Source organism: Salmo salar, chromosome 29 (genome assembly GCF_965601325.2).
Source record: "Salmo salar chromosome 29, fSalSal1, whole genome shotgun sequence".
In the NCBI taxonomy this organism is placed as follows: domain Eukaryota; kingdom Metazoa; phylum Chordata; class Actinopteri; order Salmoniformes; family Salmonidae; genus Salmo; species Salmo salar.
Window position 1 is genome coordinate 13823186 of NC_138319.1, and position 27854 is coordinate 13851039.

At 42.4% G+C, this 27854-nt stretch overlaps 1 protein-coding gene across 1 annotated transcript; it reads left to right on the plus strand.

Annotated features, from left to right (window-relative positions):
* Window positions 1-1812: 1812 nt before the first annotated feature.
* LOC106590155 (uncharacterized) lies at window positions 1813-27854 on the plus strand. The gene is made up of 4 exons (XM_082970670.1): window positions 1813-1851; window positions 17512-18170; window positions 18892-19051; window positions 19510-27854. Exons 2-4 carry the CDS (start codon window positions 17529-17531, stop codon window positions 26964-26966), a joined length of 8259 nt encoding a protein of 2752 aa, XP_082826796.1. The 5' UTR covers window positions 1813-1851; window positions 17512-17528; the 3' UTR covers window positions 26967-27854.

Here is a 27854-nt window from a genome sequence, read left to right on the forward strand (position 1 = left end):
TTTATTTCTTTTGATAATAGGCCTACTAATAAAACCAGAACATTAAAAAAAAATCCAGCAAAGAAAATGTCAATTGAAAACGTATTTGGTGGAATTTATACCTTCATACCTTCAGGCTCTGATCAGGCCCTACACCCAAACAAGGGCACTGCGTTCATCCACCACTGGCCTGCTGGCCCCCCTACCTCTGAGGAAGCACAGTTCCCGCTCAGCCCAGTCAAAACTGTTCGCTGCTCTGGCACCCCAATGGTGGAACAAGCTCCCTCACGACGCCAGGACAGCGGAGTCAATCACCACCTTCCGGAGACACCTGAAACCCCACCTCTTTAAGGAATACCTAGGATAGGATAAAGTAATCCTTCTAACCCCCCCCCCCCCCCCCTTAAAAGATTTAGATGCACTATTGTAAAGTGGTTGTTCCACTGGATATCATAAGGTGAATGCTCCATTTTGTAAGTCGCTCTGGATAAGAGCGTCTGCTAAATGACTTAAATGTAAATGTAAATGAATTTGATATAGTGTTTAGTGGCAGTGATAATATGATTAACGTGGACCATTGTGTTTTATTTCTGTGGATCTTTGAATATTTCCGAGAGCACCTGTCCACACTTCCTCGTCCCAATGACTCCTGTTTGCTCTATCCATGAAAGATAGGCTGGGAACATCCTCCATCCGAGAGGAAACCTTGTTCTATAAAATTCACACCGCTCTTCCTATTTTGGTATCACCGGTAGGATTTCCTAAAAAAGAACTACAAAAAAAACATGAAAATACAATCTAAATAGAGTGAGAGAGGTCAGAGTGTCATGACCCAGGTCAGCCCCCTTTGTTGTGTGTGTGTGTGTCAGTTCAGGTGCGATATTAAAAACACTGTCGTAGGATAAACATAAAGGAACTAGACTCACACCAAGTGCTGAGAACGCCAGTAACATGACTTACCCACACTGGTACATCTGCAACAACAGATAGTCCCTAGCTGCCATTATTCTTTTCTCACTTTGACATCTATGGCGTAGGTAGGTGGCCTATACTTTTATGCTTGGTAGCTAAATACCTCCGTTACGCATTATTGTTCAAGGACTGTCTGACTAATAATAACTTATAACAGTATTATTCAAGTTTAAGGGTTGGAATTGAAATATAACAAATTCATTAAATCAAAATGTGCCACTATATTATTCAAGTTTAAGGATTGGAATTGAAATGTAACAAATTCATTAAATCAAAATGTGCCTCTATATTATTCAAGTTTAAGGATTGGAATTGAAATATAACAAATTCATTAAATCAAAATGTGCCTCTATGTTTCTCCACAGTATTCCATTAATAGTGGATATAAGTTAGGTGTGTCTTCTGTTTTTTAACAGAGGCATTTTTTAGAGTGTGTCCTACACAGGAAAGTAAGTCTCCCATTTATGTTTTTGAGCTACTGTAAGCTTCAAACAAATTATAAACACACTGTGTCATTAGAATAGCAAACAGTTTACTTCCAGTTCCCCAAGAGCAGACGGCGGGTTCCTCCCTTTTTCAAGTACAGTCTCCTTTCCAGTATCCAGGCCTAGTGTATTATTATCCACAAATTGACACCCATTCAAAAGGCATTAAGCTACTGAAGGCTACTCTCATCCTGCTTTCTCAGATGTGTATACATGCAATTCGTTTTATGTTTATAGTTCTATATAATGAATATAATATTGTGCCGTTTTTTTTGCACCAGCAAATTCATCTTTCTGAATTCCTTTTAAAATGAAGTTAGGAGCTGAACTAAAATACAATGTTACAAAATCCCGCCAGAGGGCAGTCTCGCGCAGTTTGTCAGCGCAGCAGCCGTTCAACTCAACTTTCCACATGGTGAGGTGCAGCTGCTGATTATATTACCTACGTCTTTCTCTCGCAGTTTGTAAAATGATTACGGTGTGTCACCAAACTCCATCCCTAGCAAAAGGTTCACTTACAATTTGAAATGGTAAGGTTACACAGGACAGCAAAACTCTTTATTTTTATTTTCACTCGAAATTCACCAGTCTGCCTAAATTAATCGACGTTTTCCTAATCCACGCACGGTGACAATTGAGCAATACATAGTTATGTTGTTTTCTCGACCCAGACATTCTGAGAGGGTGGGTCGGTATTTGACTAACTGGCTAATTGTATTAGCCGTGTTAGCCTAGGCTACTACTAATAATAACAAAACAATGAGCACACCATTTTCACTCCCAAGACATAGCTTGGAGAATCAACTAAAATGTCACACTTGACTATTGTATTGTTGTTGTTGTTGTTGTTGTAGTAGTAGTAGTAGTAGTAGGCCAGGCTATATACTATGTTGTCACTGTGGTTGTTGTTAGGAATTTTGTCTTCAGGCTCTGTAAGACTTTCAAGTGACACCAAATATTGTCTCATTTGGCTTTCCTGTGGCTCAGTTGGTAGAGCATGGTGTGTGCAACGCCCGGGTTGTGGGTTCAATTCCCACGGGGGGCCAGTACAAAAAAAAAATATTTAAAAAAAAATGCATGAAATGTCTACACTCACTACTGTAAGTCGCTCTGGATAAGAGCGTCTGCTAAATGACTAAAATGTAAATGTAAAATGTAATGTAGATGTTACCATAATTACAGGTAATCATGAATGACTCATGAATAAAGATGAGTGAAAAAGTTACAGAAGCATAAATATCATACCCCCATGATCTTTGTGTATATATAACTTTCTCACTCAACATTATTTGCGATTCATTCATGATTATCCACATGAATGTAGAAGTGTTAATAAACATATTATATTATTATTCGCAATACAAATGACTCCAAAATGACACAATACATTCTTTACCATTCATTTATATTGGGCAAAAACATAATCTGAAACACAACCAAAACAAACTGCAAATACATCCAGCAAGTTTGTAGAGTCACAAGCTTAATGTAGTCATTGTGTGCATGGAATATATTGTACCAAATACTAAACTTTTGACAAAATGTAATACACTATAAGTGCATTTGTCCAAATACTTATGACACCTTCAAATAGGGGGACTAGATACATAAAGTGCATTCATTTCTAAATGGTAAAACATATGTATGAAAATATCCTCAAATAAAAGGTTACTTTCTGTACTGTTGCCTCATAAAACATTTGATCTCAAATCCAAAATACTGGAGTATAGTGCCAGATTAAAAGTTTTACCTTCTCTGTCCAAATAAATATGTAGGCGAGTGTATGTGTCACATGGTCTGTGTCAGATGTCAGGGCTGTGAGGTTTGCAGGTAACGTTGGGATTTGCAGACGGAGTTAGGAGGTAAGGGAGAGTACCAGCACGTGAACACCAGTGGGTCCTATATGGAGCATGCAGGAGAGGGAGGGGTATCCTTGGCTCTGTAATTCCAGACACAGCTCACTGTTTGGCCACTACAATACAGGATCACCGTTTCGTTTTAGACTTCCCCATGTGTGCTCTATTTGCATAGATCTGAAAAGGGATTTTGTTTTTGTCATTCCTACAGGTTGATTTCATTCTCTGCTGTTGTGTGCATTCAGATGTACGAACTTGATTGGATCACTTTTTTGTTGCTGAGGATTTACATACAATTACTGAAAACCCGTACTAACACACGGTTATATTAACAGTATTCCACTTTTCATGTAGCCTCATTTTGACCAGCTAATAGCCTAACCACCGATCAAGCAACAAGTACAGGTCAAATTAAGGTCTTAAATGCTGTTTCATGTTCATGTTGGAACAGGGGTGTTCAAAAATCTGTGAGAAAGATAGAGAGAGATACAGAGGAGAGGAGGGGAGAGAAAGAGCCGAGGGGTAGAGGAGAGGCAGGAGAGTGTGTATGTGTTTGTTCATGAATGTGTATGATTTAATTGAGTGTTGTGGGCTGAATGTACAGTAGGCTACAGTTTGATGGGATAAAGCCTGAATGGTTTCAATGGAATTGCATCACATTTCTCTATGTATATGTAGTCTGATCAATCATAGCTTATTGTCCTGGTATCTATACAGGACTGTAAATCACTCATAGAAATGGGCAGTAAATATCCTGCATGTACTCTGTATGAGGTCGTTTAGGATATTTCCAGGCTTTGTCCAGCCCTCTGTTTCCCTGTATATTGTAGAACAGAAACTCCGATGCAGATAGTGGTTATGGCTGTAAGATTTATGAACAGTCCCGGTATAGTTGTGTAGATAGTTTACAATGTATTGTTCAGGTTTTAATCTGTACTGATTAGCAGTCACTTCCTTGAATGACTGGAAAATGACTTCTGAAGACAGTTTTCTACGTGAAAACTGCACATTGCTTTGTCATAACACTGTATGGAAGAGTACAAAAAAAGATATATATATTTTTTGTAATTATACATGACAAATTCAGCAAGAAACAAAATGAAATCATGTTAAAATATATATATCAAATATATAAACCACTTTATACATTGAGCTCAAAGCACTGATTATGAAATAAAAATAATGAAATACTGATACAATTGATTAAATACATAATTATAGTTGTAGCAATGGAATTAAGATTACAAATGAAAGGTACAGTGAACTGAAGGGGTTCACCTTTATGTTGAAAGGGTCAGCTATTGCAATGTTCAGAAAATGCCTACAATGGATCCAGGGCCCCAGTAAAACAGGGGCGGCAGTAACCTGCAAGTGAAACCCGAGTGTTAGGAAGACACAGTGGTATTTAATACTCCACTGGGACAGGAGTTAAACAGTGGGGGACTGAGATTTACCGAATCCTATTGTTGTTGGGTTGAGGGAATGTCAAGGCCAGCTCAATTGAGTTGACTCCTGGCTCACCGTGTGTGTGTGTGTGTGTGTGTGTGTGTGTGTGTGTGTGTGTGTGTGTGTGTGTGTGTGTGGTGTGTGTGTGTGTGTGTGTGTGTTTGGGGCAGCGTATGGAAACTCCATTTGTGTGGTGGTCGGGATGCATCCGGTGTCTCGGACGCGACGGAGGCAGGCTACCCGTCTGGTCTGTTCTGCTCAACTCATGGCTGGCTGGCTGCTCTGTCTGAGACTGACCCCTAATCAGAGGGAGGTTGTTTGATGGTGGCCCCATCCCAAACATAGACGGATAAATCACTCCTCACCCCGGGACGCTATCTGGGGCGCAACATAGCCAGGCCGTCCTCCGTCCCGGCAGCAGGCTGGCCCTCCGCCCGCCCCACGTCTCTCCAAAGCTAACAGCCGTGTGGCACTCAGCCCTGGGGTCAGTACTCACACAGTGACAGAGACAAATTTCTGCTTTTTTATTACAATGTTATTGAATGATTGTGTGAGCTATTAAATGATTGTTGTCTCCCAACCGACCCAAAAGAGAGGTCTACTCTGCACACTTCAAGATTGTGAAATGTACAACATTACAATGGGGCGTAATAGAAACATGTTTAGATTATCAAATTACTGTATGTCTATCAGTCATTTCTCCCCTAGTACTTGTTGAATGTCGTAGTATTCTCTATAGAGCTCAGTGGGAGCATTTCCCAAGCAGTCACAAGTATAGGGATATCACAGTAGACTGTCTGCTCAGTCTGAGTCAGTATAACACTAGTAATTAGTCAGTCCTATAATTAGGACTGCAGGCAGTTTGTTCCCAGTTTATTTCACCGCAGGTTCATGTCATTATAAAAGCCTTATTGTTTCCCAGGGAGCCCATGTAAGTGATCACGTAGTACTGGATGCAGTATCCATCATCTAGCTTGTATTGCAATAACAAAGCCAGGAGTATGTCATTGGCTAATTACTGTAGAAGCCGTTTTGTTGTCTGATTGTAGAAGTCTGGTACCGTGGCCATTGTGAGAGCAGGCTAATTGAATAATAGTCAAACGAGTGAATGAGTGGGTGTGTGGAGTGATTTACCGCACAGAGGAGTGTGCTTATCTCTCCTTCTGCCCCATGGTGGAAACAGGGATGTCACCAGGCAGATTAAAAACTTGGCACAGCTGATAGAGAGCGCTGTAAAATGGAAGGGGTGTGGGACCTCTGAGTGTGTGTGTTTCTGTCTGCAAATGTGTGTTTTGGGAGGATCTGTCGATATGGAAAGTGTGTATACATGCATGTGCGAATGGGTGGAGTGACCTCTTGAGTCCTGTTTGGCAGACACTGCTCATTCAAAAGTTGGGAATTCCGCTGATGAAAAAGGGAAAAAGGTGCAACCCTATAAGCATGATGTCATTCGGATGGAATTCTGAATAGCAGGCATTTTTTGGACATTAACAAAGTGGGCTGGCTGGATTTTTTTTACTTGACTCCACATTTAACTGTCCTCTCAGGATAAATGGAATTTGTACCATTACATACTCTACTAAGAAATCTCTGAAAATATGAAAACTTTTCCATTGGTGTATGTTACAGAGCATAGCTTAGATAGGAGCTTGATCAGCTGCTTGGTTTTTAATTGGAATGACCAGTCGTAGTCGTAACTCTTGGTGAGATTGCAGTTGAGTTACATGTAATTGGTTAACTGGCAGCTGCGATGGTTGGAATCTTACCAGGAACCCACGTCAGCCATATAGGAATATTCTAATTCAAAACAATGCATTCAATAAGCTTTTGTTTCTTGCCTCCCATAACTTCTTTAGAACAAAGAGCAAAACCAAGGTGTTTATTTCTGTGAATGCTGGGTGTTGTTGACCTGAAGAGCAGGAATTGACCCCAACACTTAGTGTGTGACATACTGGAGGAGTGTGGCCGTGGATTGAGGAATTACATCGTAGAGAGGTGTCTGACGTGAGTACGCGCAGACAGATCTGCATGAGCAGCTGCATAGAGAACACCAAGCCAAATATAGAGAGGGTACAAGGGCCAAAACATATCACACATTTTTTCCCGTTAACAGAATTAGTTTCAATCTAACTTGTCACCAATTAGTTATAGATGCTAAGGGTATGGTATGAGTGGCAACGCACATGGAATGTTGAGACAGATGTTGTGACAGTGTGTAATTTTAAGTGTAATCGGGACTGTGAGAAGAAGAGGTAGATGATCACATTAACATCTGGTTTAGAAGAATCTGAAAGTTAAAGAAACAGAACCCCCGTGTTAACATTGAAGGTGGATGAAGCTTGAAGCTTGGGTGAATTTTCAGTAGGAACAAGGCATGTGTCAGTTGTGGGGCAGGATCTCTGCTGCTCTATCTGTGTGCCCCCCCCCCCCCCAAGCCCCCTGCTTTAAACATTCCCCAGTCTCTTATCACTGGAGGGAGGAGAGGATTGAAATGAGGGGCATGCAGGCTCCAAGCCTACCTGTTTACTTGGAGGCCTTCTTCCATTGTTCACTCCAGCTTCCTTTTAAGGATTTGTCAAATTCTTCTGCTCCGTATTGTTTTGGGAACAGGCCACACAGTGGACACAGTGGGTGCACGGGGAGGCCGCAATGGCATTCCTGAATTCTTTCACGTCTGTCTGGTCAGGCTCAGCAGGAATTCTTTCCTGGAACATCAAGCAAACACACACTCACAGAAAGACATGCTGCTCCCCCACACACAATTATAATTTTAAAATAGATGTTTGGGGTTGCATCATGTCACTGACATAGTTTTGTTTTGAAACATTTGTTACTGTAAGTAGAATTGGCATTAGAATGTTCCTTTGGTCCCTTACTATACTGATCAAGGCCTTACATAGCAAGCCTTCTCAGGAATGAAGCCACCTCCTGAGTAAATCCCCTCTCTCACTATAAATAGTTGGTGTAGTTCAGTTTTGGTCGCCCTCGCATTACATCTGATTGCAGATATACAGATGATCATAAGCAACCAGTTAATACCCTCAGTTCAGATTTCATCATAATCCACTCTACAACCTTGATAACTCTGTAATCTGTGGAAAGTTAGACGTATATCAAAAATAATGTTTTAATAATAAATATATTTTCTATAGGAAAATGTGGGATCACAAACGTCAAAGATATTCAAGGTAAATTGCATGCACTGGCTCCACTGATTGCATGTGTAAGATACAGCTGTATTAATTAAACAACGTGAGAAGGTGGGCTAAACTCAGCGTAAAGGTGAGTGTATCCCTGAAATGACCGTGACGTGTGTGCCCTACACACCTCACCTCATTGAGAATAAAATGCTCCTCTCTGAGGGTATTCTAATGGAAAGCCCCGTAATCCTTATCATCTAAAGAATGAGATTAGGCCTACTGCCTTGCTTTGCTGGGAAATTAGAAATGGGTAAGCTACCATCTGCTGGCCCTACTGGTCAGAATGGACAAACCTGCTTTCATTTTATAAGATTCCAGACAAATGTGCTACTAATTACACTTTATATTATCAGTATTCAATGTTATTCTCACTTATAGTGTAATAACAAACATGGTGCCCTATTTTACATTTGAAAAATCCGGCTAAAACGAAATATGTTATGTTTTAATTTAGCAGTATTTGCCATATTTGTATGAAATTAATGTATTACCTGTTGTCAGCTGGTAGCCAAAGTTTCAATTAGCCATAATTCAAATGTTGCCTTTAACCTCCTAAAAAGCAATCACTGTCATGGTTTTGCAGCGATACGAAATGGTAAGGTACAGTACGTAGTGAGATATAAACTCAGCAAAAAAAGAAACGTCCTCTCACTGTCAACTGTGTTTATTTTCAGCAAACTTAACATGTGTAAATATGTGTATGAACATAAGATTCAACAACTGAGACATACACTGAACAAGTTCCACAGACATGTGACTAACATAAATAGAATAATGTGTCCCTGAACAAAGGTCAAAATCAAAAGTAACAGTCAGTATCTGGTGTGGCCACCAGCTGCATTAAGTACTGCAGTGCATCTCCTCCTCATGGACTGCACCAGATTTGCCAGTTCTTGCTGTGAGATGTTATCCTACTCTTCCACCAAGGCACCTGCAAGTTCCCGGACATTTTGGAGGGGAATGGCCCTAGCCCTCACCCTCCGATCCAACAGGTCCCAGACGTGCTCAATGGGATTGAGATCCGGGCTCCATGGCAGAACACTGACATTCCTGTCTTGCAGGAAATCACGTACAGAACGAGCAGTATGGCTGGTGGCATTGTCATGCTGGAGGGTCATGTCAGGATGAGCCTGCAGGAAGGGTACCACATGAGGGAGGAGGATGTCTTCCCTGTAACGCACAGCGTTGAGATTGCCTACAATGACAACAAGTTCAGTCCGATGATGCTGTGACACACCGCCCCAGACCATGGCGGACCCTCCACCTCCAAATCGATCCCGCTCCAGAGTACAGGCCTTGGTGTTACGCTCATTCCTTCAACGATAAACGCGAATCCGACCATCCCCCCTGGTGAGACAAAACCGTGAAGAGCACTTTTTGCCAGTCATGTCTGGTCCAGCGACAGTGGGTTTGTGCCAATAGGTGACGTTGTTGCCGGTGATGTCTGGTGAGGACCTGCCTTACAACAGGCCTTCAAGCCCTCAGTCCAGCCTCTCTCAGCCTATTGCGGACAGTCTGAGCACTGATGGAGGGATTGTGTGTTCCTGGTGTAACTTGGGCAGTTGTTGTTGCAATCCTGTACCTGTCCCGCAGGTGTGACATTCGGATGTACTGATCCTGTGCTGGTGTTGTTACACGTTCTGGTCTGCCACTGCGAGGACGATCAGCTGTCCATCCCATCTCCCTGTAGCGCTGTCTTAGGCGTCTCACAGTACAGACATTGCAATTTATTGCCCTGGCCACATTCCTCCTTGCAGAATGCCTAAGGCACGTTCACGCAGATGAGCAGGGACCCTGGGCATCTTTCTTTTGGTGTTTTTCAGAGTCAGTAGAAAGGCCTCTTTAGTGTCCTAAGTTTTCTTAACTGTGACCTTAATTGCCTACCGTCTGTAAGCTGTTAGTGTCTTAACGACCATTCCACAGGTGCATGTTCATTAATTGTTTATGGTTCATTGAACAAGCATGGGAAACAGTATTTAAACCCTTTACAATGAAGATCTGTCAAGTTATTTGGATTTTTACGAATTATCTTTGAAAGACAGGGTCCTGAAAAAGGGACGTTTCTTTTTGTTCTGAGTTTACATGGTGGATGCTCAATCAAGCTAGTCATCTTGACTACTTTCTTATGTCATTCTCTCTTGCATCAAAAGTTTAAAAAGTGTCGATAGGGGACAGAATGCGGTCGGACCATCAAATAATTGGCATATATATTACTTTTACAGAACTTCCACGTGGGCGAGGATATTGGAAATGCAATCAAAGCCTGTTGGATGAGAACTTTTTTTTAAACTAGGACAGAAGAATTTATAACTGACTTTTTCTGACATAACATAGATACAGCAGATCCCCTTGGTGTATGGAACACTTTTAAATGTGCCTTTAGAGGCCATGCAATTCAGTACTCATCTCCAATACAAAAGCAATTTAGGTCAAAAGAGTCCATATTAAGAAAGGAAATGGAAGGACTAACAGTACAGATACAGTAGATAGCAATAAAAACTGTACCATAGAGGCTCAGAATAAGTTAGAGGAAAAACAAAAAGAAATGGAGGAACTTATTCAAGAAAGACCAAGTGTAATATATTATAAAAAAATAAAGTGAACTGGATGGAATATGAGGAAAAATGCACCAAATTGTTTTTTAATCTTCAACATAGAAATGCTACCAAAAAGAATTTACTGAAACTTGTTACAAATGACCCATGTTTCACCAAACAATATTTTGAAAGAGGAAGTAAAGTACTTTAAGCATATGTTTTCATTTCAGTATCCTCCTTCTCCACTAACCTAAGCTAATATTATGGATTGTTTTTCTATTAATAATGTAAAATGAACAGATGTACAGAAAGACTCATGTGAAGGCCTAATTACAGAGGAAAAACTTCTTGATGCAATTAAAGCCTTTAAGTCTGGGAAAACTCCAGGGCTGGATGGCGTATTAGTGGAGGTATACCAAACCTTTTTTTTTCATATCCTCAGAGGACCGTTATTAGCATATTTTAACCACTCCTATATAAATGGTAAATTATCAGACACTCAACAAGAAGATCTGATTGACTTATTACTGAAAAAGGATCCGAATGGTAAATAATAATATCCAGTCCATTTAAAAAAAAAAATCCCTCATCAATCTACACACAATACCCCATAATAAATGTTTGAAAATGTATTACTTTTTTTATTTTTTATGTTACATTTACATAAGTATTCAGACTCTTTACTCAGTACTTTGTTGAAGCACTTTTGGCAGTGATTACAGTCTTGAATCTTCTTGGGTATGATGCTTATCAGGTATCAAGGTAAGACCAGATGCAGACCGTGTCGAAGTAAAAAAATTTATTACATCAACAAGGGCAAAGGTACAGGACGGCAGGCAGGCTCCAGAACAAATAATACAACAATTATTGTGGTTAAACTCAAATCTGGTAATTGATTAAAAAAATACTTTATTTTTCAATAAAATGTTTAAAACAGGATTCATCTTTGTAAATTATATCATAAATATGACTGGTGGAGTTATGTCACACATGCAGCTAACAAAAATATATGGAAATGTCTGCTCTACCCAAAATTACAACACACTAATTGCAGCATTACTGCAAAAAAATGGAAGAGGCAAGTGGAAGGGGGGAAAAGTAAGGAACTTGTCTGTCGGCCCTGCAATTAAAGACCAAAATTGGTTAAAGAAAATTGTGATGAATAAAAAAGTATACCAGTTTCATTTAAGGACCAAAAAATTGACAGCTGTGCCATATAGATTGCAAAATAGTTGGGAAAATGTATCAATTCCATGGCACATGGTTTAGGAACTGATATGCAAAATGGCACTGAATTCAAAACGTGAATTTATATATATATATATATATACTGCTCAAAAAAATAAAGGGAACACTTAAACAACACATCCTAGATCTGAATGAAAGAAATAATCGTATTAAATACTTTTTTCTTTACATAGTTGAATGTGCTGACAACAAAATCACACAAAAATAATCAATGGAAATCCAATTTATCAACCCAAGAAGGTCTGGATTTGGAGTCACACTCAAAATTAAAGTGGAAAACCACACTACAGGCTGATCCAACTTTGATGTAATGTCCTTAAAACAAGTCAAAATGAGGCTCAGTAGTGTGTGTGGCCTCCACATGCCTGTATGACCTCCCTACAATGCCTGGGCATGCTCCTGATGAGGTGGCAGATGGTCTCCTGAGGGATCTCCTCCCAGACCTGGACTAAAGCATCCGCCAAATCCTGCCTGGACAGTCTGTGGTGCAACGTGGCGTTGGTGGATGGAGCGAGACATGATGTCCCAGATGTGCTCAATTGGATTCAGGTCTGGGGAACGGGCGGGCCAGTCCATAGCATCAATGCCTTCCTCTTGCAGGAACTGCTGACACACTCCAGCCACATGAGGTCTAGCATTGTCTTGCATTAGGAGGAACCCAGGGCCAACCGCACCAGCATATGGACTCACAAGGGGTCTGAGGATCTCATCTCGGTACCTAATGGCAGTCAGGATACCTCTGGCGAGCACATGGAGGGCTGTGCGGCCCCCCAAAGAAATGCCACCCCACACCATGACTGACCCACCGCCAAACCGGTCATGCTGGAGGATGTTGCAGGCAGCAGAACGTTCTCCACGGCGTCTCCAGACTCTGTCACGTCTGTCACGTGCTCAGTGTGAACCTGCTTTCATCTGTGAAGAGCACAGGGCGCCAGTGGCGAATTTGCCAATCTTGGTGTTCTCTGGCAAATGCCAAACGCCCTGCACAGTGTTGGGCTGTAAGCACAACCCCCACCTGTGGACGTCGGGCCCTCATACCACCCTCATGGAGTCTGTTTCTGACCGTTTGAGCAGACACATGCACATTTGTGGCCTGCTGGAGGTCATTTTGCAGGGCTCTGGCAGTGCTTCTCCTGCTCCTCCTTGCACAAAGGCGGAGGTAGCGGTCCTGCTGCTGGGTTGTTGCCCTCCTACGGCCTCCTCCACGTCTCCTGATGTACTGGCCTGTCTCCTGGTAGCACCTCCATGCTCTGGACACTACGCTGACAGACACAGCAAACCTTCTTGCCACAGCTCGCATTGATGTGCCATCCTGGATGAGCTGCACTACCTGAGCCACTTGTGTGGGTTGTAGACTCCGTCTCATGCTACCACTAGAGTGAAAGCACCGCCAGCATTCAAAAGTGACCAAAACATCAGCCAGGAAGCATAGGAACTGAGAAGTGGTCTGTGGTCCCAACCTGCAGAACCACTCCTTTATTGGGGGTGTCTTACTAATTGCCTATAATTTCCACCTGTTGTCTATTCCATTTACACAACAGCATGTGAAATGTATTGTCAATCAGTGTTGCTTCCTAAGTGGACAGTTTGATTTCACAGAAGTGTGATTGACTTGGCGTTACATTGTGTTGTTTAAGTGTTCCCTTTATTTTTTTGAGCAGTGTATATATGTGTGTGTGTGTGTGTGTGTGTGTGTGTGTGTGTGTGTGTGTGTGTGTGTGTGTGTGTGTGTGTGTGTGTGTTTATATGTATGTATCTATGTATGTATCAATGTACTGTATATACAGTATTTACCCAAAATATATGGATGATTGGAGATGACGCAGACAATTACATTGATGGAAGCTACAATCTATCTGCAATATTAAAGCTGATCTCGCCCCTAAAATAAAAATTTAAATTCTAAAAGTACAGTACGTTATCACCTCAGGTGGGAATCTCTCAAATTACTTCCTGGAAACAATGAATGATAGCTGAATTAATTATATTCTTTGATCTGGGCAATGTATAGTCGCTCTCTTCACACACAACACTGTTCTAGGGGAGATTATCTTTCAGCAAAGATTAAGCAAATTAACCATGATGTTGCCTCCCTAAATAACCCTTAGCTCCCAGCACCGAGCTGGCCAACAGTAGCCATAATGCAGAGCATGGGACAACATTTTGTCGATACTTTTGTGGATACACCAACTGGCATTTTTATCATGGGATATTAGGTGAGTTTACTCAATCTTTTATGTTAATGAAATGTTAATTTACTTTTGTTTTCGTTTTATTGTCGATGAGAGGAGTTGAGCTGTCGCACATACCTCTGTTCAAATTAATCTACCTTTAGCCTAGCTACTTTGTAGGTAACACATAGATAACCTTGTAGGTAAAATATAGATAACGGTGTATATTTCTACCATATAACAGTGTCGGCAATGTTACTTTACAATAATATTTTGTGATAGAAATGAAAGGGCCTATGTGATAAATAGTTACACTATCGGCACAAATGTTTATTTGTACAAATTCCTGATCAGAAATTGGATCAAAGAGACTAAACTATTTTCAACTACTTTAATATTATCCAATAGCCTGAAATAGCAAAGAATCCTATATAATGAATTACAATGTTGTTTCATTCATTGTTGTAGTCAGCAATAACCTATACATGGGTAATTAGGCAATTGAAAATGTCAGTCATGCAAGGTTCCACTTCTCAGTAGTCTGTTAAGCCTGATAACACCATGTCCCTTGAAGTAAACAACATATGCCCTCAAGACGTCACTCAATCTGTTACCAGTTTAATCGGACCAGTAAACAATTAGGCCTAACGAGGAAAATGTGATTTTGTTGATGTCCTTTATGCGTAATGAGCATTGCTAATGGGGCCTGTCTGTTGTGTTAAGCCTGTGGTCATAATCATCATGTGTTCACTTCTTCTTTGGTAAAGATCCTATATAATAGACAAAAAATAAATACTTTTTTAAATACTTGAAATAGCATACTCATTCAAGTACATAAGGAAAGATAATTGTTACATTACCTCCCACTTGTATGATGTATTACTAATTTTGAAAATATTTTCACAGCACTTTAAAACCTCTTAGGTGTAAAGTCCCCTGTTTTGAGGACCTGTTCTGGTTCCAACCAACATTTTTTATTATAAATCGAAATGCCTTGCATTGAGCGGTAGCCCTGATTCTCACGGACGCAGCAGTATGTCTCTTCTGCCTGTGTTAAGCAGGATGTGAAATCTGACACCACTTTAAGCTGGGATGTCCCTTCTACCATTTCATTCGATCTTCGGACTGTCCATCAACTCCCGGCTGAACCCTACGTCCCAGCCACTAACAACGCATATGCCTGGAATCCTTACATCATAACGCAGCAGGAGAGAGTGGTTTTTGTTGCTGTAGCACATTCAGAAATCGATTTATAGCCAATAGACTTTAAACAAAAAAAACTTTTTTTGTCATAGATGGACAAGATTAATATGAGAACAAAAACTAAAAGCAGGAAGCACCAGTGACTCGGTCAATACGAAAGTGGTCAGATGAAGCAGATGCTAAGCTACAGGACTGTTTTGCTAGCACAGACTGGAACATGTTCCGGGATTCTTCCGATGGCATTGAGGAGTGCACCACATCAGTCACTGGCTTCATCAATAAGTGCATCGATGACGTCGTCGCCACAGTGACCGTACGTACATACCCCAACTAGAATCCATGGATTACAGGCAACATCCGCACTGCGCTAAAGAGTAGAGCTGCCGCTTTCATGGAGCAGGACTCTAACCCGGAAGCTTATAAAAAAAATCCCGATATGCCCTTCGACAAACCATCAAACAGGCAAAGAGTCAATAGAGGACTAAGATTGAATCGTACTGCACCAACTCCAATGCTCGTCGGATGAGCTACATTACGTCTACGATCGCTTCGAGGCAAGTAACACTGAAGCATGCATGAGAGCATCAGATGTTCTGGATGACTGTGTGATCACGCTCTCCTTAGCCAATGTGAGTAAGACCTTTAAACAGGTCAACATTCACAAGGCCGCAGGGCCAGGCGGATTACCAGGACGTGTACTCCGAACATGCGCTGACCAACTGGCAAGTGTCTTCACTGATATTTTCAACCTGTCCCTGACTGAGTCTGTAATACCAACATGTTTCAAGCAGACCAGCATAGTCCCTGTGCCCAAGAACACTAAGGTAACCTGCCTAAATGACTACCGACCCGTAGCACTCACATCTGTAGCCATGAAGTGCTTTGAAAGGCTGGTCATGGCTCACATCAACACCATTATCCCAGAAACCCTAGACCCACTCCAACTTGCATACCGCCCCAACAGATCCACAGATGACGCAATCTCTATTGCACTCAACACTACCATTTCCCACCTGGACAAGGAACACCTATGTGAGAATGCTATCATTGACTACAGCTCAGCATTCAACACCATAGTGCCTTCAAAGCTCATCACTAAGCTAAGGACCCTGGGACTAAACACCTCCCTCTGCAACTGGATCCTGGACTTCCTGACGGGCCACCCCCAGGTGGTAAGATTAGGTAACAACACATCTGCCACGCTGATCCTCAACACGGGGGCCCCTCAGGGGTGCGTGGTCAGTCCCTCCCTGTACCTGTACTCCCTGTTCACTCATGACTGCTGGACAGGCACGACTCCAACACCATCATCAAGTTTGCAGATGACACAACAGTGGTAGGCCTGATCACTAACAACGATGAGAAAGCCTATAGGGAGGAGGTCAGAGACCTGGCCGTGTGGTGCCAGGACAACAACCTCTCCCTCAACGTGATCAAGACAAAGGAGATGATTGTGGACCTAGCCCGCCCCCATTCTCATCGACGGGGCTGCAGTAGAGAAGGTTGAGAGCTTCAAGTTCATTGGTGTCCACATCACCAATGAACTATCATGGTCCAAACACACTAAGACAGTCGTGAAGAGGGCATGACAAAGCCAATTCCCCCTCAGGAGACTGAAAAGATTTGACATGGGTCCTCAGATCCTCAAAAGGTTCTACAGCTGCACCATCAATAGCATCCTGACTGGTTGCATCACTGGCTGGTATAGCAACTGCTCGCCTCCGACCGCAAGGCACTAAAGAGGGTAGTGCGTATGGCCCATTACATCACTCGGGCCAAGCTTCCTGCCATCCAGGACCTCTATACCAGGCGGTGTCAGATGAAGACCCTAAAAATTGTTAAAGTCTCCAGCCACGCTAGTCATAGACTGTTCTCTCTCCTACCGCACGGCAAGCGGTACCGGAGCGCCAAGTCTAGGTCCAAAAGGCTTCTTAACAGCTTCTACCCCAAGCCATAAGACTCCTGAACATCTAATCAAATGGCTACCCAGACTATTTGCATTGCCCCCCCTCTCTTTTTTACACTGCTGCTACTCTCTGTTTATTATCTATGCATAGTCACTTTAATAACTCTACCTATATGTACATATTACCTCAATTACCTTGACTAACCGATGCCCCCGCACATTGACTCTGTACCGGTACCCCCTGTATATAGCCTCGCTATTGTTATTTTACTGCTGCTCTTTAATTATTTGTTACTTTTACTTAGTTTTTTTAGGTATTTTCTTAAAACGGCATTGTTGGTTAAGGGCTTGTAAGTAAGCATTTCACTGTAAGGTCTACCTACACCTGTTGTATTCGGCCCGTGACAAATAAAATGTGATTTGATTTGATAATAATCAATCTACTGTTTATCATGATTTCTTCTAATTAAATGACCCACTGTCATTCATCTCCTCTTTCTCTCCATAGCCTATCAACCAGCCAAAATGAGTGAGGTGGGGCCAAGAAGGCCCCCCCAGGACCAGTCCTCGGGGAGTGGGCACACAGTGACCACGTCACGTCACCCCTATATCACAGACCCCATCGCCTCCAAGCACGTCTGCTTCTACAAGAGCGGTGACCCTCAGTTCAGTGGCCTGCGCATGACCATCAACAGCCGCACCTTTAAGACCTTCGATGCCCTCCTGGACAGCCTCTCCAAGAAGGTCCCGCTGCCGTTCGGGGTGAGGAACATCACCACCCCGCGGGGTGTCCATGCGGTGCACACACTAGATGAACTGGAGGATGGGAAGGCCTACATCTGCTCAGACCAGCGGAAGGTCAAACCCATCAACATGGCAGCAGCCTGTAAGAAGCTTCCGCCCTGGTACCATGCCAGGCCCATGAGCGCCCGCCGTCGGGCCTTGCAACTGGCCAAACAGAACCCTGGCAGGCCCATGCGCAAAAAAACACCTGTGACTGTGCGCACACCTAAGAGGCTAATGGTGTTTCGGAATGGGGACCCAAGTGTCAAACACAATATGATGCTACAGAAAAGGACCACTCCCACCTTTGAGGCGCTGCTGGATTACGTGTCCGAGTTGATGCACTTTCCTGTGGTCAAACTACACACACCGGATGGAAGAAGGGTAAGTGCTCTCTCCATGCCTATGGACACTACAGTTACTGATAATAATAATAATAATTCAGATTTGCTTGTTATTGTTTAGTAACACTTCTTTCATATGTTCAACCTCAAGCTCCAGTTAGAGCAGGACACCACAGTTGATACTGTAACCAAACACGTGTGCCTCTCCTTTAGAGGTTCAGGCACTCAACTCTTACCTCACTCAACATTGGTATTATCCTGCGATGCCCTCACGTCATGACTGGAGGTGACCCAGCCTTAACTGATTGGCAGCATGTTGCCTGACTGACACATAACAGCCAGAGAAAGAGAAAGTCCTAAGCTCCTTAATTGTTAATCATATTAACCGAGAAGGCATTCTGGGATACTGTTTCTAGGGAGTAGGGACCTCAGAAAGTTCACCTTTTTTTTAATGTGTCATGAGATTGATTTAGCCTTGCTGTCCAATATTTATTGAATTATCAATTTATCAATTACAAACAATTCAATTGATCATTTCAACTCTTCTACTTCTATTTTTTAGCAAACTGCACATGATTTAGGTACCTACATGATTTAGGTACATATTTGGTGAAAATAATTTGGATAAATACAGTATTAGCTTTAAGGCAGGATTTTAAAAGTGGGCTATTTTAATAATTAATAGATGCCGTTTTTCAAATCAAAATTGAATTCCACTATTATTAGAGTACAATAAAAATATTTAATTTGTCTGTCTACAGGTGGATGGGCTCCCTGCTCTGATTCTATGCTCTGGGATTGTAGTAGCTGCCGGTCGGGAGGCCTTTAAGTCTGGAAACTACAAGACACAGAGATCTTCTGCTCCAACATGGCTTCCTGCCAGACGAATGGCATCTAAAAGACTAAAACAACCGGCACTCCGTAAGTCCAATTAGCTATGTTCACTCAACATTTTGTATGTTTTGCCTTGATGATTTAAATAGAATTTTGACAGCATATCCCTTTCAACTGCCATGTTTCTCATTACTTTGAGAATATGAAAATGCACTGTTAGACATGAATGTATGTCACATCTACAGTGCTACTGTACTAGCGGTAATCTATCCCCTCCCTGTCTACGTACCGTTACGGGATAAGCAGTGGGAAAGTGCTGAGACGTTAGTTTCATCCATAATACCATGGATGACCTACATCTTTATATGCGGCCAGTCATTATGCAGTAAGAACAGTGTGGACAGTGGATCTGGTTTTCTAACTAATGTTTTTGTTCTCTTTTTCTTCTTGCTTCTGGGGGATTTGATGACCTGCTGAAACATCCTTGCCTCCAAAAAATGTCCATCCATCATTTTTCACATTCTCTCCTTTGATCCACTCCAAAGGGAAAAAGAAGTCTGTATCCAGCAGCAAATCACGTCTTTTCTCCTCATCGTCAGAGAGATACTTTGTGAATCAGATACACCACTCCATTGCAGGAAGTCAGTGTGACCTCCCCAGTAACAACACGGGATCTGTGGTGCTGGAGGCTGGCCATTTTCTGGAGTCAGTTGCCGAAACGGACGCCGACACCTACAACGGACATGAAGGGGCAGACAACGGTATGCCCGGTGATGATGACATTGAGAAGTCCTTTCGGGTGAACCAGGATGGCAGCATGACGGTGGAGATGAAGGTACGACTGACCATCAAGGAGGAGGAGACCATCCACTGGACCACCACCCTGACCAGGTCCAGTGTGGCCAGCCAGCTCAGTGTGGCTGAGTCTGAGCTGGAGATCAGATCTCCTGAGTCCAATGCCCTACCACCAACACAACCCAACGCCATGGGCACCATCAGTGGGTACAATGCTAAAAAGGATGATCATGATGATGAGGATGATATGTCTCCAGAGGCCAGTGGACTTACCAGTGTGGAAGGAGATGAGGATAATTCTAAAATACATGTCGGTGAGGTCTCTCTCAGGAGGGCTCCTACCCCAGGACCCAGGAGATCCAGACAGAAGCAGGCCTCATTGGAGAACATCAACACACCATCAGGAGATGAGATTCAGGAGAACATTGTGGGATCATACTCCTACAGAGAGACAACTAAGAATGGAGAGGTCAAAGAGGAGTACTGCATGGTCAGACAATGCAGCAGCAGGCCAGTCCCTAAACCAAGGAGAGTTGGCTCTATGGATATCAACAACTACAATAAGATGCAATCCACTTTTAAATCTGGGGCGGCTGAGATTTTACAGATCCAAAATGGTGAGGAGGAAGTCAGAGAAAGTGTAATGCACATATACGAGCAGCAGACCTGTCAGGACAATTTCCTTGATAACAGCCAGTACAGTGTCCAGGGTGTGTCCATGTATGGTCTGATGTATGGGAGACCAGCCACCTCGGAAACAGCCCGCTTCTCCTCCAGTAATGACTTAGAGATGGAGCTGGAAAGACTATCTACAGCCTCAGAGTCGATCAGCGTGCGGAGGGCTGACCAGTCTCTGTCATCTGACTTCACCATACCCACATTTAAGGCTGGAGGATCTGTCCTAAAAAACAGGGTACTAAATGTCCATAAAACCAGTCTCTCCAAGCCCACCAAAGACAATGAGACCCCAAAGTTGGTCTCTGAAGCAAGCAAAGAAAATTCCACCAATAAAGGTGTAAAGAAAGTCAAGAAAAGTTTCTCAAAGCCCAAATTGAGAAAGTACCAGGTTCGTAAGAGTACAACACCAGACAAAAGACGTAAAGAGAGTAATGCAAATGGCCCTGAAAACAATAAAAGAGTGAAAACTGGGGGGTTTAGCCGCAATGCATCAATAAGGAAAATTTATGGACCAAAACCTGCCAGAAGTCTAATGAAAAATAAACTAAAAGGAAAGGAAATCAAATTAAATATTGAAAACCCAAAGGAATCGTCAGTGAAAGAACTAAATGTTAGTGAAAATGGAAATGAAACTTCAGTTTCAGTAAAGAAGAAATTATTGCACGTTTCATTTCCTACGGAGGCCCAGGTGAAGGGAACACTGAAAAGGCGGAGGTCCGTGCACGAGGAGAGAAGGATTGAAAAAGAGAGTCATGATATGTCACTGCCGTCACTCCTTTCATCCTCTTCTAATATCAATGAATATGTTGAGAACTGGCTAGAGAAAGCCCTCCCAACTGTGTACCCAGACCCAGTGGAGGAAACTCAAAATGTGGAGACACCAACAATGTCTCAGGTAGAAACTGAGGGGGACATTGTTCCAGATGTGTCAGAAATCAATTGTGAAATGGATATTGAAGAAGATGCGTCTTGTTTTTTGAAAGAAAAAACACAAACACCAAGTAGTCCATCTTTGGTAACAGCAGCATTTCCACATAGAACATTTGAAAATATAGCAACACAGACAAACCTCACTATGGAAAACACAACATTACCATGTCCTTCTGACCCATCATTGCAAAAGACCCCATTACACATTGATACTATACAGGAAAGGTTGCCCACTAATCCCTCAGCTGAAAATCCAGCTCTCTCCAACGGTTTCTCTGTCTTTCCTCCTGCAATAATCTCAGTAGAAAAGCCATCACCCTCTGACAGTCCTTCGTTGGAACAAACATCAATGCCCATAAAGATCTCAGTAGAGAAGCTACCAATTCCAAATGATCTGTCATTGGAAAATACATTAGTACCAAATAGCTCCTTAAAAGAGAAGATCCCAGTCTCAAACAGTCTCTCGCCTGAGAAGACACCACTGCCTGCTAAAACACAAACAGAGAAGACGCCATTGTCCAACAAAGTCTTAGATGTGTCTTCAGTAGCTAGCAGTCCCTCATATTTAATGTGTTCATCGCCTAGTAGTTTAGGTTATGAAGAACAACCCTTACCAAGCAGTCCTTCATCAGACAAGGCTCCGTCACCGACTGGCCATGTATTTGAAAAGACATTGTTCAACCACTCCACTCTGAAAGAAGCACCATCACCTAAACTCTCGACAAAAAAGACACGATTGCTCAGTAATCTCTCCCTGGAAAAGCAACTATCATTCAGGAAAGCCTCAGCTGAGAAGTCTTCAATATCCAGTGGTCCTACTGTGGAAAAAGTGTTGGTGGATAAGGCACCAATCTCCAATGGTCTCTCATCTGACAAGACATCACAGCCTGCTAAAACCTTAACATCCAACAATGTCTTAAATGAGGCTTCATTAGCTAGTAGTCCCTCATGTTTCATCTCGACATCACCTACTAATCTCACATCAGATGAAAGAGCCTTATCAATCTCCCCCTCATCAGAGGAGGCTCTATCACCCACTGGCCATGTATTGGAAAAAACAACATTGTTCAACCACTCCACTCTGAAAGAAACATCATCACCTAAACTCCCAACGAAGAAGACACGATTGATCAGTAATGCCTCCCTAGAAAAGCAACTATCACTCAGAAGATTGTCAGTGGAGAAGTCTTCATTGTCCAGTAATCCTACTTTGGAGAAGGCCCAGTTATCAAATCCTGGTCAAATCGCAGTAGATAAAACACAACTACCTAACAGCCACTCATTGGAAGAGACATCGCCACCAAATAAGTCTTCATTACCCAGTGACTCCACTTCAGAAAAGACCCAATTATCTAGCAGTCCTCAACAAGGAAGGACACCACTACCAAGACATATCTCTTTGAAAACACAATTGCACAACAATTTTTCACCTGAAAGAACAAATTTACCCACTCTTATGACGAGAAATAAGTCAGCTCCCAGTAATCTCTCTTCAGAAAAGATACCAGTACCTAGTAATCGCACATTGAAAAATAGACTGTCACCATATTCTCAGACTTTGGAAATAGTGTCACCACCTATGAGACTCAAGGCAAAAAAAAAGCCAGTATCTAGAAATCACTCTCTGGAAATCGAATCATCCCCAGTAAGTCCCACCTTGAAAAGGACACCTTTACCAAGGAAAAGCCACCAAACGCCATTATCGCCTAAGTCAACGCCAGTACACCTCAATTCCTCCATGAAGAAGACACCAATACCTCCCAGTCCCGCTTTGGTGAATCATGAAGAGACAAATGGTGATGATAACCTGAGCAATTCAGATCAGGGAGACAGTACAAAAGTAACAGCAGAGGAGCCTCTAACAAAAGCACAGATACCATCATACAGAGAAAAACTGCCTCCCCAGCCAGACATGAAACCTGTGCTAGAGAAGCTCTGTTTCTCAATTCGGTCAATTAGACAAATCACACACAACAATCGTCCATCTTGTCTTGAAAAGTCAAACAGCTTACCTGATTTCTCCTCCCATGTGGCCTCTACATTTGGGTCATCCTCCAAAGCTCTCCTGGCATTCTTATCTGTTATTACCTTAAAGGAATGCTTCACTAACTGGAACATACCTGAATTGAATGCAAACAGTGTAAGCTGTGCTGAGGCTTTGAAAATGATAGAGTCTCTGAGAGAAATTGCCAACATAGAGGATGCAGAGGAGTTGAAAGCTAGCTTGTCAGATTTGCAAAAGTCTACTTCAGCACAACTGCTGCAAAGTTGGAAGGGCTTCCAGGAACTCAATGACAAAGTCAGAAGTCGCAGCTCAGCACTGAACAGTTCAGAGCATGATCTCTTGTTTGAGACACGCCCATTGGAGGACTACAACATTAAAGAAAAAACACTGGATATCGATGAGCTAATAAATGAGCTTGATGCGCCTGAAAAGGTCAAGGAAGCATTGGCAGCCCTTTCAACAGGGGTGAGCATGGATGGAAATGAAATAAAAATGTCTAAAAAAGCTAATGAAAAAGTGGAGTCATCCCCAGAGGGAAGGGTAAATGCCAATTCAACTGCAGTCCCTAAGGAAGAGGCTGCCAATGATAATGTGCTTAATATAGAGGCTAATGTTGATGTTAAATCCATCATTAAAACATTTACAAATATTCACCATCCCAAAGAGGTGGCTGAAAATACAACGTCACCAATCCCAGAGAGCCCAAGCAGTAGGCAAGAGCAGTACTTCTCCTCAGAAGAACACATCTTTAAAGAGGATTACATTTGCCACAGAAACAGACAGGCAGCAAATAAGGAAGGTTCTGACAACTGGGAAGAGGAGGCTAAATGTACACACAAACAGGTTGACCATGATGAAGAACAGACATCCTCAGAGATAGAGCAAGCTTACAGTTTAGTACTGCATGATGGCTATTTGGACAAGACAGCCTGTTCTGTGGCAGCTAAAGAGAAGGATGGGGACATACAAGCAGGCTATGTGAAGGAGGAAGAAAGCTTGAAGAAAGAGCAAGAATACTACATTGAGAACCCACATGTGGAGCAAGAGATCAACACTATGGAGCACCAGCTTGGTAATGAGGAAGGAAAGTCCACTGCTGAACAACACCAGGCTAGCTCAGAGGAAGAACAGGAAGGTCCATTTGAGAACCAACCAAACGACCAAGAGGAGCCAGAGGTTAAATATGTTGAGTTGAAGGTTAGCAGTAAGGAGGAGGAAAGCTTGAAGGAAGACCAGGAATACTACATTGAGAACCCACCAAGTCATGTGGGGCAGGAGGTTACATCTATGGAGCAGCAGGTCAGCTGTAAGGAAAGCGTAGAAAAAGTCCAGGCTAGCTCAGAGGAAGAATGTGAGTGTCACATAGGCCAAAACCATGAGGACCCAGAGGCCAAATGCTTGGACCTGCAGGATAGCAGTGAGAATGGAAAGTCCACCCCTAAAGAAGACCAGACTAGCTCAGATGAAGAGCTGGAACGTCATGTTGCGAACAAACCAACCCATGAAAAGCCTGAGGTTAAATATACAGATGTAAAGGTTAGCAGTGAGGAAAGCATGTCTAGTCTTGAAGAAGAGCAGGCTAGCTTAGAGGAAGAGCTTGAATGTCACATTGAGAACCAACCAAGTCATGAAGAGAAAGAGGTTAAATGTATAGAGATGCAGGTTAGTAGAAAGGAAAGAGAGTTTACCCCTGAAGACGACCAGGCTAGCTTAGACGAGGAAGAGGAAAACCGGGCAGACAACCTTCCCAATGCAAATGCACACATTAACGTGAAGGATGAGCAGACTCACTTATGGATGAAGCAGACTACCGAAAAAGAAATAGTGTCTACTGTCATAGAAATTAAGCCTAGCTTGGTCAAACAGCATTCTAGTGATGACAGGATGGATAAGGACAGCGGAAAGGATAGTGAGCAGCATGTTAGCTTTGAACAACAGTCTGATACTGCAGAAGAAGCCAACGTTGAGGATAATCGGCGTAGCACAGAGAAGAAGCAGGTACGCTATGAAGAGAAGCTGCCTAGCTCTGAGGCAGAACATGTTGGCGTAAAGGATGAGCCATATACAGAGGATGAGAGTTATGCAGAGTACGAGGAAAGCTTCGTAGAGAAACAGCCGTTTGAGGAGGATACGAAATACGAAACGACTGAGGCAAAAACAACCAACCGTTTTGAGGAACCATTACCATCTGTAGCAGAGCGAGTAAAACTATTGGATAAGAAGATTGCTGATGTAGAGCAAAGGAAAAGCATTACTACAGAGACAACGGGCATCAAACCGTTTGCCCACATAAAGGTTCCCGCTTTCTCAGATGGCGATGATTTAACAAACGTATCCCATCTATCTAATGAACAAGCCGAGCTTGTGGAGGAAGCATCTGAGACGCAAACAACCAATTATGTTATTGAGGATGTCAAAGAGCAAGACAAAGCTTCTGTGCACACTTGTAAAAGGACAACGTGGCCTATAAATACATCAGAAACTGTAGTCACGTCCCCCCCAGCTCCACAATCCTCCTCGCTAGCATTTAGCTATGATGGCTGTATAACTAGAGAGCCTGAGGGAAATAGAGTCAAGAAAATAAAGGAAATGTTTATGGCAAAAAGCCTTGTGGACATTCAGTATGGACAAACAAGACTAACCAGCCCAAACAGCTCAGATCTGTCTGACAACAGACCAGAGACTTCTGACGGTAGTCATCGATCACTGACGTCAACTGAGATGTCCAGTGGTGAGGATGATTCCGTGAAGAAATCCATCACAAAAGGCTTTGTCAGGAGAACTATTGAAAGGCTTTATGGGAAGAAAGATACAAATGAAAAAGTCCTTGCCAGTGAAAGTCAGCCAATATCTGTCCCAAGACCAAAGTCCAGAGAATTTCCTGGTAAGATCAGCCTTTCCCCATTCCATAATGCACGGACCAAAGTAATGTTGGACTTATCATACTTCAATGCCACAAGCTCTTTTGACACATACAGTGAGCCAACGCGTTGTCTCGCCTTCAATACACAGGTCGGGCCTGGAGACTGTGTCCCGATAGATGAAAATAGGTGGCTCCTCAGAGAGTGCGTGATCAGAAAGTCTGTTTCAGAGCCTATTAATATAAACAAGAACACATCTGTGTTAACTGAAGATGAGTGCAAAGATACAAAAGAAGATGTTCCTTACTCCCTTTTCGGCCACAACGATCGGGAGGACATGGTGAAGACTGTGAAGCCTTTAGTGGCAAAGTGCACCTATTTCAACCTGCCTCATGGCTGTGACTCAGACCCGTACCAGGATGACCTAAGTTCTGTCAGCAAGGGCAGTGCCATGGGTGACATCTCGAAGGACAGTAAAGACAATGCAGAGGAACCCAAGTTGTGGGCTGAGAAGAATGGAACACTGCCAGCTTTTTCCCCTACTGACTTCAAGATGCCAGATAATAAAGTGCACCCTCTGATAGAAGGCCCGGGAGGTGGAAAGGTTGTGGTGGTCCAGCCTGGCAAAGGTCAGTCTGGCAAAGGTCAGACAGATGTCAAGAAAATTCCACAGGAGCCAGATGTACTAGAGATTCTCTACTTCTCCTGTGGCCAGCACTGCCCCATCCTTTGACTGTGACACTTAAATATGGGCTCTCTGCAAAAGTCAGCTTATTACTGAGGGCATTCAAGGTACAAGGAGATATCATATTTTTCTTTAAGATGGATAAGACTCAGTGTGTCCTGTGGGATAAAGTTATTAATGAATACTTTGTGCCTGAACATTAACGTTGCCACTATGATGGCTTATACAGCATGATATCGTAACACATTGTAATAGATTGTTAAGAAAATATACATTTTACAATAACTTCGGTGGAATAGACAACACTAATGGATGAAACTTATTTCACTAGTTTTTTTTATATCATGTGAATTGTACAATTTTCAAAAAAACATTTTACTCAACAATCTGTTATGCCATGCCAACAATCTGTATTCTGTAAATATGGCATCTGTACATATATTTACAATAACACCTTGACTGTGTATTTTCTGTGTACTGTGTATTTTCTGTGTACTGTGTATTTTCCACCCTCCATTAGCACTAGGTAGGTGGGCTGTCCTAAGAATGAGCATCCTGTGCATTACTGTAATCTTGTTTAAAACGCTTTAGATCAGGTCCTCACTGATGTCACGCAATGGCAATCCCCTTTACTCAGAACCTAACATGCCTCTGGGTCGTACCACAAAATCAGTGCCTTCTGCGTCCCTTTGATATTTTAAGTAGAAACTGTGCACAAATATAGAATTTAAAAGTGCTATATTAAATAAAGTTCCCTTTAATATAGACCACATGGAAAATTCTATAAATCAGATTTTTTATATGAATAAAGATAATTTATTTCATGTGATTAGTGATTCATTTTAAGATAAAAAAACAACAACCGTCCCTCTTTTACATTTTACCAGACAATCTTATCCAGAGCGACTTACAGTAGTGAATGCATACATTTGATAC

Bases quoted from the DNA above. Each gene is read 5' to 3' on its own strand.
- LOC106590155 (XM_082970670.1), top strand. From the start codon at position 17,529: ATGAGTGAGGTGGGGCCAAGAAGGCCCCCCCAGGACCAGTCCTCGGGG. The intron at 18,171-18,891 runs GTAAGTGCTCTC...GTCTGTCTACAG, and splicing joins ACACACCGGATGGAAGAAGG to GTGGATGGGCTCCCTGCTCT. The intron at 19,052-19,509 runs GTAAGTCCAATT...TCCACTCCAAAG, and splicing joins ACTAAAACAACCGGCACTCC to GGAAAAAGAAGTCTGTATCC.